This window comes from Phragmites australis, chromosome 2, assembly GCF_958298935.1.
Source record: "Phragmites australis chromosome 2, lpPhrAust1.1, whole genome shotgun sequence".
Classification (NCBI taxonomy): domain Eukaryota; kingdom Viridiplantae; phylum Streptophyta; class Magnoliopsida; order Poales; family Poaceae; genus Phragmites; species Phragmites australis.
In genome coordinates, this window is record NC_084922.1 from 11764570 (window position 1) to 11777592 (window position 13023).

Below are 13023 nucleotides of genomic sequence, written 5' to 3' on the forward strand. Positions count from 1 at the left end.
CACTTACCAGTGATGTATTCAACTCATTCTTCAATCATAGCTCAATAGAAATGTCGAGACATATGTTGACGATGTGGTCGTAAAAATCAGGACTAAGGATGACCTGGTCGCGAACCTTTAGGAAATATTCGACAACCTTCAGAAGTACCGCATAAAGCTGAACCCGAAGAAGTGCACATTCGGAGTTCCATCAGGGAAGTTTCTCGAATTTATCATGTCTAGTCGGGGAATAGAAGCAAACCCTGATAAGATTAGAGCCACTGACCAGATAGGATCCCCGATCAGGTTAAAGGAGATACAAAAACTAATTGGGTGTGTGACAGCTTTGAGCAGGTTCATCTCAAGGATGGGAGAGAAGGGGTTATCGCTCTTGAAGCTCCTGAAGAAAAGCGGTTCATGTGTACACCAGAAGCAAAGGCGGCCTTCAAGATCTCAAAAGATACCTCTCTTCCCCTCCTATACTAAAAGCTCCCTGACCAGATGAGGAGCTCTTGCTCCATGCTGCAGCTACCCAACAAGTCGCGAGTGCAGTCATAGTCGTCGAGCATGAAGGTCCTTAGTGACCAGTGTACTACGTCAGTAAGGTCCTGCACGACGCGAAGACTCAGTACCCACAAGCACAAAAGTTGATGTATGCCATGTTGATGGCCTCTCGCAAGCTCAGGCAGTACTTTCAGCCCACAAAATCAAGGTAATCTCCTCGCTTCCAATTAGGGAAATCTTTCATAGTAAGGATGCAACAGGAAGAACAACGAAGTAGGTAGTAGAGTTCGGGGAGTTTGATATTCAGTTCATCCCCAAATGACTATCAAGTCCCAAGAGCTTGTCAATTTTGTGGCCGAATGGTCGTCCTTTGAGCCCGAGCAGGAACACAAGTAGAGGTGGAAGGGCACTGGACCATGCACTTTGTCGTGTCATTCACACTGAAGAGAGCGGGAGCTGGAGTGGTCTTGACCTCACCTACCAGTGACACCCTCAGGTACATAGTTCAAATATGTTTTCATGCCACTAACAATGTTGCAGAATATGAGGGCATCTTGTCAGGAATGAGAGCAGTCTCCATATTTGGTATAAAATGCATGCTAGTGAAAGGGGACTCGCTACTAGTTGTAAACCAAGTGCAAAAGGAGTTTTAATGCTCTGACCTGACAATGGTGGCATATCTCGCTGAAGTGAGAAGGCTGGAGCAACATTTTATTGATTTCGAGGTCAAGCATGTCCTGTGCAGGAACAACTTTCTTGCCGATGAGCTGGCCCGTTTAGCTTCTTCTCGCGCACCTCTCCCGGTAGGAGTCTTTGAAGAAAGACTCACATGACCACCCATCGTGGTCTCGGGTCAAGGTGAAGGGGATGCTCCGCTTGAAAATGGAGCATATGAGGAAATGCCTTTAGAGGCAACACCTCCTTTGGTGCAGTCCTCAGGTGGTCATCATGTGGTCGCCCAGCTTGATTTAGGTACGACCAAGATGGATCAAATCTTGGCATACATTCATAATTGAGCAATCCTTGATGATGATGCATCAGCAGAAAATGTCACATGGCAAGCTCCCAGATACTCCCTAGTAGAGGGACGTCTCTATCACAGGGGGAGCAACGGTCTTTTACTGAAGTGCATCACTCAGAAAGCAGGGAGCGCGCTGCTCTCTGATATCCATGGAGGCATATGTGGTAGTCATGCTTTATACCACACTCTGGTCATAAAAGCGTTCCTGTAGATTTTATTGGCCCACAGCCCTCCAGGATGCTTGCGAGCTAGTGAAACGATGCGAGTCATATCAGTACTATGGTCGACAGACTAACCTACCAGCCCAAGCACTGCAAACCATATCACCTCTTGGCCCTTTGCTCCCTAGGGGCTCGATATCATGGGACCATTCCCTAAGACTCTTGGCGTTTTGAATTCCTATTCATGGCAGTCTACAAATTCACTAAGTGAATTGAAACCGAGCCCATCAGGAAGATCACCACCGCATTAGCGATCAAGTTCATATGAGGGCTGCTAGTGCGGTTTAACAGTCCAAACAGTATAATTACGGACAACATAACCCAGTTTGCCAGTATTGTTTTTAGAGATTACTGCGAAGAGATCGGGACCAAAGTATGCTACATATTGGTTGCGCACCCCTAGAGCAATGGACAGATTTAAAGGGCAAATGGGATGATAGTGCAAGGGGTCAAAACCCGAGTATTTGATTGGCTACTAAGCTAAAAGAGCTTGGGGGCTACTGTCGGTGTAATAGATAAGGGGGTGCCACACAAGGTGGGCCCCACACCACCAAATGTCATGCAACAATAGATATTTCCATGGCCACATGACTTATCGCGCGACCAAGGCAGGGCTCGTGCGACCAGCCCCCTGGTCACAGGGCAAATATTCACCTAACCTGTCAGGAACATTTAATGACATCCACTTAAGTGTTTGCCTTCTCCAGGCACTCCCCTTCAACGAGCGAGGTTGTGGGCAAGCGTGGTGGAGCAATTATCTGTCCTATAGCATTTAATGCTACGGGAGGGCCTCGACGGTGAGTGTGACAGCATTTGGTGACGGTACAGGATGTGCAAGATTATCAAGGCAGAGCGGGAATGCCTATCTGATGTCATGATGGGCTAAGGGTAGTTTGCTTCGTTAGGGGTAGGTTTGTTGCAGCATTTGGTATGGTCTATTTGTATGTATTCCTCTTTTCCCTGCTATATAAAGGGAGGATGAGGTTTTGAGAAGGAGGATAGAGAACACTCTGTAACAAGTTCACCCAATTCATAAGAAAATACATATGATATAGGGATGTTATCCCACGGGAGGCCTGGACCTAGATAAATCCTTATGTTCTTTAGTTCATTCGATACATACAACAAACGTAGATCAACGCGACCGTCGTCCAGTATATCTCGGATTTGTTGTCAACGATCATTCCCCGATAATGGTCATGAGGTGATCTATTAGAGTTGTTAACCTGAGTTGGAGCTTTAGTTGCTAGGATGCCTCAGCATGCTTCTGCACATCACTAAAAAAGGTATCAATGTTATTGAGCCACCTTTGAAATTGTTGTGTCTTTACCATATTGGCAGGAGGTGCTGCTACTAGAATATTAGCCCTCTCTAGCTGCTAAGCGGTGGGTGACTGGAATTCAGAATCTCGTTCACTGGGATTCCTCAAGTTGAAGAGTCTTCGAGAAGACGTACCAGCAATGCCCTTTCCATTAGGTTTGGTACAGTTCTTATGTTTCGCGGTGGGCATAGTGGTCGAAGGAGGACTTCCGAGGGTTGTGCCACCACCAACCTTGGTGACATTAGAAGCCTTGATGGCTTCATCTTTCTTGGTAGCTGCCTCGGCATCAGCCTGTCTCTAGGAAAGAGCCATTTCCTCGTCATCATTATTGTTTTCAACTTCTTCTGGATCATCTTTTGTCCTGGTTATCTCCCCTATTTTGACGTTGTAGATTTCTGAGTCACTGGAGTAGATTTCCTCATCGGAGAAATTCATAACATCAATGTGATTCTCTCCCTCTGAAATTAACTGATATTGATAAGAAGTGTTTTGGTAGTGTGAGCTACCATGACATGTAGTTACAGATGAAGATCTACAAGATATGGACTTGGGTGAAAGAAACTGGCTCACGAGTTGAGGAACTCGATCACCGGAAGATGAGATCCGATCTTGTGATCCGTGTTCACCTAGCTAGGTTGTACATACATCTCGAGGCCTAAGTTGTTGTAGAACCACTCGTCTGAAAAAACCTGCCTTAGCAAACATGATCTTGTCAGTAGATGAAAATGTCTGGTTGATCCCCATGGTCAGTGGCAGCTGTCGAGGTTTAGTAAAACGATAATGGAGTATTTGTATGGGGATAGGGATCACCTGTCCGGCAGCTATCAACTGTAGATCGTAAATAAAAGGATATGCATGTAGACATATTTAGGTCTCTTGAAGGATAATAGCCCTACGTACTATGTGTTGTCTTAAGTCTTGTATTAATTTGAATAAAGGCTTACAATGTAATGTGTATAGATCTAAAACCTAAACTAATCAATGGGTCTTTCGAGCTTATAGAGGAGTTCTCTAGAGCTTTAAGGCTAGATCTCCTAGAGTAGAGCTAATTTGAATTCTCTTCTGTTGATCGTACCCCTACCCTAGTTATATAATCGAGCAAAGAGGGGTTGTGCCGTACTCGAAGTCTGAGCGTAGCTGACTTGATTTGTATATCCTAAGATACCCAAGGCACTTGTTTACTTATCAGGAGATTCTTTCCACGTACAGATAGAACTTGCCCTTTGGAGAACAAGTTTGTGTCATACTTACTAGTTGGCTTCTCAAACCCTGTCTGATAGAGATTTCATCCATGTATAATATTATATTTTTAGTAATATTCAAATTATTAATTATATATTTCTCATCACAACATTTTCTGTAACTTTTTAATATGAAATTGATAATAGAAAATTGTAAAATTACTATATTATGAAATTATTTGTTCCACAAAAGATCCAATGCTATTATGTTCATATGATCAATCCAAATAGTTTTTCTTCAATCAAAGGTCAATGCTAGAGATCTTTGACTCACGTTTTCTAGGATGACGTACATGTACGAACAGAGGTAGTACATTACCTTCTTCAAATAAAGCTTGTACTTACGAAACCGAATCACTTGTTCATCACAGAAATATGGAGAGATCCTCGAAGAGTTGTTCTCCTGCTTGCCACATTGAAACAACTTGAACTCCAGCGAGAAGAGTTGTTCGATCCAAATAATGAGATTGCTATTCAGATCCATTATTATCAAACCCGGTACAAAATAGAATAAATACCGTAATATGCAAGTGTAAAAGCATTTCGCTAACTAAATATTTCATCTATATAAATCCTTCACCCAACTACTGTAACAAATTACAACAAGAGTGTCATAATTTAGGACAACGAATGATGTATTTGGTAGTTCAGATAGGGACCGGTCAAGCTTACCGTGTGCAGGAACATGGTGTTTGGTTGTTTGAACGGCTTGCTCAGCTAGGCTCATCCAATGCAAAATCACTGTTGCAACATGACTCTTGGAAAACGGATTTGATTCGCATTTCTCTCGAACCAGGTTACACTAATGACACGATTAGTGTAGTATTAACCATATTAGTATATTTTAAATTAGAATATGGTTACTATGGTAAATTAAGTACTATAAAATATATTTATACAAAATAAATATTAGGTTAACACTTACTTTTTTATTTTAATCTTATACAACATATACGCATACAGATAATCAAAGACAATCTCTTTTGAACTAAAATAAACACATACACTAAACAAATAAATAGCACTATATAAACCTAGACCGGCTCAAATGAATCTGGCTAAGATAACAAGCCATACGAGCCAAAAAGGAGACCTAAATCTCCGTGTACACGTGTCACACGCAGGCACCTACACCGCGAAGAGCACAGCGCCCAGTGTCACGGCCAGACCAGGCCCGAGCCAGACTAGCGTCCGACTCGAGACCGAAGTGCTGCCACCACTACTACTACTCGGGTCGTCGTCCGACGCGCTCGGCGTGGTGACGTTCTTGGGGTGGCTGAAGTCGAGCACGGCCGCGCCGTCTGCTGCGGCGGGCCCGGCCGAGGGCGCCGGCGCGTCGGCGGCCGGCGACCTGAGATCAGGGGGCAGGCCCTGGCCGTGGGCCACGTCGATTGCGAAGCGCTGGCCGTTCTCGCACTGCTCTCCGTCGTAGTTGCCCGAGAAGAAGTAGGTGCGCCCTTCCTTCAGGAGCGGCACGGCGACGGTGACGGCGTCCTTGCTGAACTCGGGCGCGGCGGCGGACCACTCGACGGTGTCGTCGGGGCCCGAGTCGTTGTAGTCGCAGCTCTTGTACAGCGTCCCGTTCCGCGTCTGCACCACCGAGTGGTTCTTGTCCGTGTTGAAGACTGCGAGCAGCACGAGACACAGAAGAGCAGCAAGATCGTGAGCTGATTAATTAGTATGTGCTAATCTAGCTTCTCATGCATGTAAGAAACATTTTCCAAGAAAAAGTTGACAGGATTAGTTGCATCATTAATCTGCTGTATCGGTGTTCGTTGATTGGTCACAATTCACAAGGCTCGATAGTTGGACATACAGATTTGTAGTTGCTATGATGTGGTCAGTGCAACCACCAGGTACTCAGGTAGTACAGGAGTTCAATGGCTGAAAATGAGACTGCTGTTGTGATGTTCTTGTCGCTGGCTGCGAACTCGATAGATATCCATGTTTCGGATCTCGGTGAGTTGACAATCTCCCCTCAAAAAACGTTGACTACGATGTGGTTACGTTATCCAGCAGACAGAGTAGTCTTCAGATTCCAATACAATCATACTGTTACCATCTGCTCTGGCCATGTTCTTCTAACGTGCAATGACAGCGAAGTGGCGCCAACAACTGCAAACCGCGGTATAAGCTGAAAACCCGTGATTCCACGAAAAGAAGATCCTAAAAAAGAGCTGAAAATCGTGATCAAGGGAGTCTTGGCGCCTAATACCAATTCCATTACTGTTAGCAGACATAGTTACCTCCCTGATTAGACTGCTAATCTACATCAGTCTTTGGGTTGTGATGATCGCGATTGATAAGCGACCTGAAACATGGAATGGCATCAGGCATGCTGCACCTTTCCCCACAGGCCATGTGCACCAGGAAATGGATACAGACGTGACTGCTTTGGATACATCCATCACACACGCATGCACCTCAAGGGAGCAGATTCCCAGGCTGATCGGGTTTGGCAAAGCAAAACTACCTGGGCCTAAAAGGATCATGGCTCACCTAGCTCTAGTGCTACCTGCTCATGTCAGATAGCAGGTGACATGCTAGTTGATTGTTAGTTAGGATGTTAAGATTCCTAATTGATAACGGGTGAGAAAACATTAGACAGTTAATTAGCATAAATGCATAATTTGCAAAGACTCGCAGAAAATACGCCAAACGTACGAGAAAACATCATAGATCATGCATTCTGACAAGAAGTGCCGGTTCTCAGATACTGTCAGTGATTAACTCCTTGAATATAGAGCAAGTGCCAAGGCTAGATGCAGAGAGATTAGTAAAGGTCAAGATGGAGCAAGCGCTAGCAACTCACTGAGGAAATCCCCGAGGCTAAAGTTCTTGCCGTCGGCCCACTCCTGGTAGTCGACCCCCGGCAGGGCGAGGCCGTCATACCAGCCCTTGTCGTCGCCGACGGTGTAGTTCTTGTACGCGTCGGCGGCGCGCGGGGCGATGGCCAGAGCGGCCACCACGGCGAGGCATGGAAGGAGAAAGCTTCCGCGGCCGGAGAGCAGCATTGGTACTTGGTTGGTTGCCTCTCAGGGAAGAGATGGAGATGCTCTTCTGGTGGATGTCTCTTTTGGGAGTTGGGAGCTGGAAAAGAGTGATGGAGCTCTAAAGAGAAAGATAGTGAGGCTTGTTGTATCCTTCATAATGGCGGTTCACGAATGGACATTTGGTTCTCCACTATTTCAGGAATGCCACTGGGTTCATGTCATAACAAATGACGTGCTTGGGCTCTGGGTTTAGTTACAGGCGATAAAAAAAAAAAATCATACAACGTGACGCACAAGCACGCACTAATACGTGCACATACCATACTCTCACCCACACGTATATATATGTGAGTAAATCGTAAGCGCCGGGTGATATTTAACTGAAACTCCACCGGATATATCACAAATCCGCAAAGCTTATCTTGGTTTAAGGGTGCTTAGTAATAAGAAGAAGCATGTAGAAATGTGCCATCTTTGAGCTAGGCTAGCGGTAACTCGGAGGGCCCGTCAAAAATTGCTGGCGTTGCCTGGCCGCGCCGGACTTGGGAGCATATTTTGGATTTGTTTGGTTCATGTATAAATTTGTTACTTAAGGTTAGTTATGTGTAGCTAATATATTTTTAATTATAAATATGGCAAAGTTAATAAAAAAAATGAGATATGACGTTTGGGTTATGAGCCTAATAAAGTATAACTTATTATAGTTGTGCCAGTCAACTAAATAATTACATAAAAATCTATAACGTGATTAACTTTAAGCGTGACAAACTTAAATACGAAACAAACATATCCAAATTCTTAGTCACATGTGTAGCAAAGCTAGTAAAAAACTGAGTGTATGATATGTAGATCAAAAACCTAACAAAATATAGTTTATTATAATTATAACAGTTAGTCATATAGTTACTAAAAATCTATTGTGTGAATAAATCTAAATATAATAAATCTAGACATAAATCAAATATACCCTGTTATAGTGGCACTGTAACCTATGTCGGCAGCCAAGCAGAGTTTTTTTCTGCACGAAATCATGTGACACGTACTGGCGAGGAGGCAACTTGATCCCGTTTCGGTTGCCGCGTCCCGTCATTGGATCCGCTGCGCCGGCGCCCCTTATCCCCTCCACAACCGCGTGTAGGTGCATAATGCAACAGATAGGGTGCAGATCAACTCAAACACAAGTACAGTATTACAGAGGAATTTGCTCGTGCATTTTTTAGTCAAATCTTGAGATGGAAATTCGTGTCGAAGCTGAATGTGTTGTAAATTATGGAAATTTCAATATTTTATGTTTTGGACCGATCTTTGGGCCTGCTATGTTTTCGGCCTAGGCCCAAGATGGGCACCATATATTTGGCTTCTAGGGTTGGGAAAGGAAAGTGTTTTTTTTTCCTTGACTGTGGCGTTCGATGCTTTCCTGGGTGCTGGCGGCGGCAACGGCTTCAGGCCGATCCTCCCAGGTGCTTCCTCGGGCGGTTGCTCCTCTGGGCGGCATGGCCGACTGCAGCAGCACCGGGAACCATCGGATCGCTGGATGGCCGCGGGAATCTCGCTGGGAAGCTAGCGCCGGTTCTCTGCGATGGGAATAAGGCTCCTATTTCTTCTCCTCTCCCTCTCTGTGTGAAAAGCATGAGCTTTGACTGTTTTCCTCTCCCCTATGATTTCTCTCTGAGGTGCATCGGGAGCTAGAGCCCGAGGCTTTCTCGTGCTGTCTCTGGTGTTCTACTCTAGAGGAAGGGCTATTGATGACCGGAGCTGCAGTGTCGAGGCTCGCCCGTATTACGGTGGCAGTACGGTAGAGGGTTTTGTATCTCTGATCTCCTCTCACCGCCGGCAACGGAGGGTGATAGGTTTTCTGGGTTAGCGGTTTGCTAACCGTGCCTAGCCACTCTTCATTTTAATTTCGGTCGATTTTTCGCTGTGAGTATTCTCCCTCTCCCTCTGGACGGCACATGCTCTGTGATGATTTTGTGATTTTAGGTTGGGCTATTAGATGAGTACAGTAGCTATGGACTTGTGATCTAGACAGAGAGCTGTTGTTCCTGTTTTAGGTTCGGCACTGCATTTTGGGCATAATTTTGTTATTGCTTTTGCACAGAATAGTAGCCGCAGGCTTGTGTGCACATGTTGTTGAATGTTGGCTGTAGCCTACTGCGCATGTGTTGCTGATTATTGGCCGTAGCACTGTCAGTTCTTTTGAAGGTGCTCTGATCAGCTCAGTACTGAGATGTTTTGGCCATAACATACTTCAGTAGATCTCATATTTTGTATGACTTGGTTAGTTCTGTTATGGCTAGATGAATTCAGTTAAAGGATTTCATTTCAGTCCACTGTCTAGAACATACACTTAATTTTTATCCAAGTTCTATTTGCTAGTTGAGATCTCACTAATGGCCCAATCTCTGATAAAATCAAAAGAACAATTAGGGGGCAAGACAACTAAGTCTTAGGGCCAATTGTTACACAAATCTGAGAGTAATAAATCTTCTTTCATATTTATGCTGTCGTTATTTTGGAGCTCTTACTCATATGCTTTATTCTGGAATTCGGCTATTGAAGATACACATGTTAGACATGTTTGCTACTGTTAGTATTCATTCTCTCAGTTGCTTATTCATGTGTATAGATAGCTCAAATCTTTGTTCTTGTATTTATGTATGTGGAATAAGATATATGCTCATTTTATGGCAATTCATTCAACAGAATGAAGGGTAAATATACTTCATGATTTGCACCAGAAAGAGATTAGATGTAGGAAGTCAAAAGACAAAATAGTTCAGGTTTCTAAAGAAAACTTGGAAAGCACCCTGTGGGTCAGAAACATCACCCATCAGAAAACTTATGTTCTTTGCACCATATTGCTTTGCAGCTTCATGAAACTGATCTTTAAAGGCCTCAATTTTATTATCACTTAACATCAGGAAAAGCATTGCCTGTCCAACAAGATTCCAAAGAGTAATTCATGAAACAACCGAAATATGAGTGGAGCAAGAAATTTGCCAAAATGTAGCAGGACTGCAGAAGCACAATAAAGCATGAAAGATCGTAGAAGGAATACATATATTTTAGAAGCAAAGATACCATCATGACCTAAATAGCATGTTGAACAGTCAAATAGGAGTAGAGGATAAAAAATACATGGTTATAAATGTGAAGAATCTGAATCGTACTTTGGTGATAGCATTCTTGATGTATTTGATGAGATGTTTGTGGTCGGTTGGATTAGGATAAAGAAGAAGGTCGTCGAGTAACCGCCATATCTAATAAAATTTTCTAGTGCATCTTTGTCAAAATCCTGCAAATAAAGGGACATCTGATGAACATAAACCCTGATCAGCACCTCAAATCGTAAAAGACTCAAAAGTAATCAGCAACTACAAACCTGTAGCATCAAAACATACCTGTGAATCAATAGTGAGCTCATGAAACAATTTAAACAACCGAACAACTGACCCTTTGACAGTCTTATCACCTCTTGAAAGAATGCCGGCATCCAGTGTGTGAAGGAATCAAGGAAGTCATAGTCAGCTCGCACTTCCTCTGCCACGGCCGTGAAATTTTCGTACTCACTGCCACCAAATACTGGGATAATTCCTACCTGCAAAAAGTCTAAAAGCCAGAAGCCTAAATAAACGGTTTTGTTGAAAAGTAGTCTCTGGAGAAATCAGAAGTCTGTTTACGAGGAAATGAACTGGAAGCTGAGAACCTAGCTGAGAGTAGTTTTTCTGAAAAGTAGTGTGCTGAGAAGCCAAATAATTATTGTAAAATTCAACAGCTAAAATAAAAAATAATTTTTCAGAAAAATCAAAAACACAGTTTTTCAAAAAAATCAGAAGTAAAAACCTAAATAAACAGGCCCTTACAGTGACCGGATCCTCGTCTCCAATCAAACTCGCAGCATCCTCCGCCGAGTTGGTCTCAATAGACGCCGGACCTGCTTGTTTCTTCAGATACTGCACGATGCTATCTGGATCCCTCCCGGCCTTTGAAGCCTTGCACATCGTCCCCTCGGTTCCTCAACATCTTGATAGCGGGGAACCTAAACACGCCGTACTTGTCGCTGGGATCCTTATTTTCCTCGTCGTTCGCGTCAACCTTGGCAAGAGCGATCGGAGGATCATGTTTGCGCAGAATGGATGCAGCCTTCGCGTACTGCCCCACGACATGTGTATTGAAAGTAGAAGTAGAGATCAAGAGATAGAAAAGGAACAGTAATTATTGTATTTATTGATGAATAGTGGTGTACATATTTATACACTGTGAAGGGTGGCAATGCATTTGTTAGGGAGGTCAGTTTCCCCCACGGGTGTCCTTTCATTAATTACGGCTAATTACATATTTATCTACTAATTACAGAGGTTAACTGCTAATGACAGTTATTGTCTAATTAATTATATGTTTATCCTTTGAAATAAGCACGTCGGTTCGTAACACTCTCCCTTAATCAATTATCCTAGTTGAAAACTCCTCTAAAATCTTGTGAGAAAAATATGAGAAGAAAATAATATATTAATATGCCATTAAAAAAAATTTAAACCTAATAGAAAAATATAAGGAGAAAATAATATAACATATATTAGTTATTGCATCATTGTAAGTTCATATGAGAAACCTAGATTGAAAAAACTTATTAGTGAGCTTAGAGAACAATAATTACGATTTATGGATCATATTAAAATCTCCAAAAGACCTCTTGAAAAATAAGAGAAATAAGGTAAATATTGACTCGTTAAAAACCTTATATGACAAATTATACAGTAAAAGAGTGTTGATAATATGAATAAATTATTATTCAAGGATCAATTTTTTCTAAACCTTGCAAATCTCAAAGTTGTCGCGTACAATTCTATGAATACATTTTTGAAATGCCAAAGTTGGTAAGAACTTAGTGAATAAATCATTGAGATTATTACATGATTTAGTTTGTAAGAGTTTATCTCCTTATTATTTTGCAATTCATGAGGATAGAACAATATATGGGTAATATATTTTGTTATATTGTTTTTTATGTAACATGCTTGCATTTGAGCAATACATGCATAATTATCTTCATAGATAATAGTTAGTGATTCAATGAAATCAACCACATAATTGTTATATGTGGCTTATCATTATGCGAAGCTATATATATTCACGTGATGCTTCATATAATGCAATTATTTCAGAATGATTTATGGATGTAATCACTATAATATATTTTGAAGACTTACATAAAATGGTTGTTCCACTGTGTAATAACACAAAGCATGTTTGTGACATGATATTATGGGGATATGATAGATAGCCAGCGTCAGTGTATCTAATCATATTCATATCTTCTTTTCTTTGAAAGAAAAGATCAAGATGTTTGGTGCCTTGGAGATATCGAAAGATATTTTTGACTTTAACATAATGGTGTTTAGTTGAAGCAACGATATGTCCAGCTAGTAAGTTCATTGTAAATACGATATCATGTCTGGTGCAATTTGCAAGATACATAAGCACTCCAATAACACTTAGATAAGAAACCTTGGGTCCTAGTATCTCTTCTCCTTCCTCCCATGGTCTAAATAGATCTTTCTTCGTATCAAGAGATCGAACAATCATGTGAATTTCTCTAATATTTTTTAGATATATGCGGTTTGGTATACTATACCTTAAGAAAGATGCCCAAGTTGTATACCCAAGCAAAATTTTGTTTTACCAAAATCCTTTATTTCAAATTCCGTCTTTAGATGATTGCATGCTTTATCCATATATGTTG

General features: G+C 42.2%; 1 protein-coding gene across 1 annotated transcript; it reads right to left on the bottom strand.

Annotated features, from left to right (window-relative positions):
• Window positions 1-5196: 5196 nt before the first annotated feature.
• On the bottom strand, window positions 5197-7407 carry LOC133899764 (early nodulin-like protein 18). Its single transcript, XM_062340829.1, has 2 exons — window positions 7100-7407; window positions 5197-5912 (listed from the first exon to the last, which is right to left on the bottom strand). The coding sequence occupies exons 1-2, from the start codon at window positions 7299-7301 to the stop codon at window positions 5416-5418; spliced, it is 699 nt and encodes a 232-aa protein (XP_062196813.1). The 5' UTR covers window positions 7302-7407; the 3' UTR covers window positions 5197-5415.
• Window positions 7408-13023: the final 5616 nt, after the last annotated feature.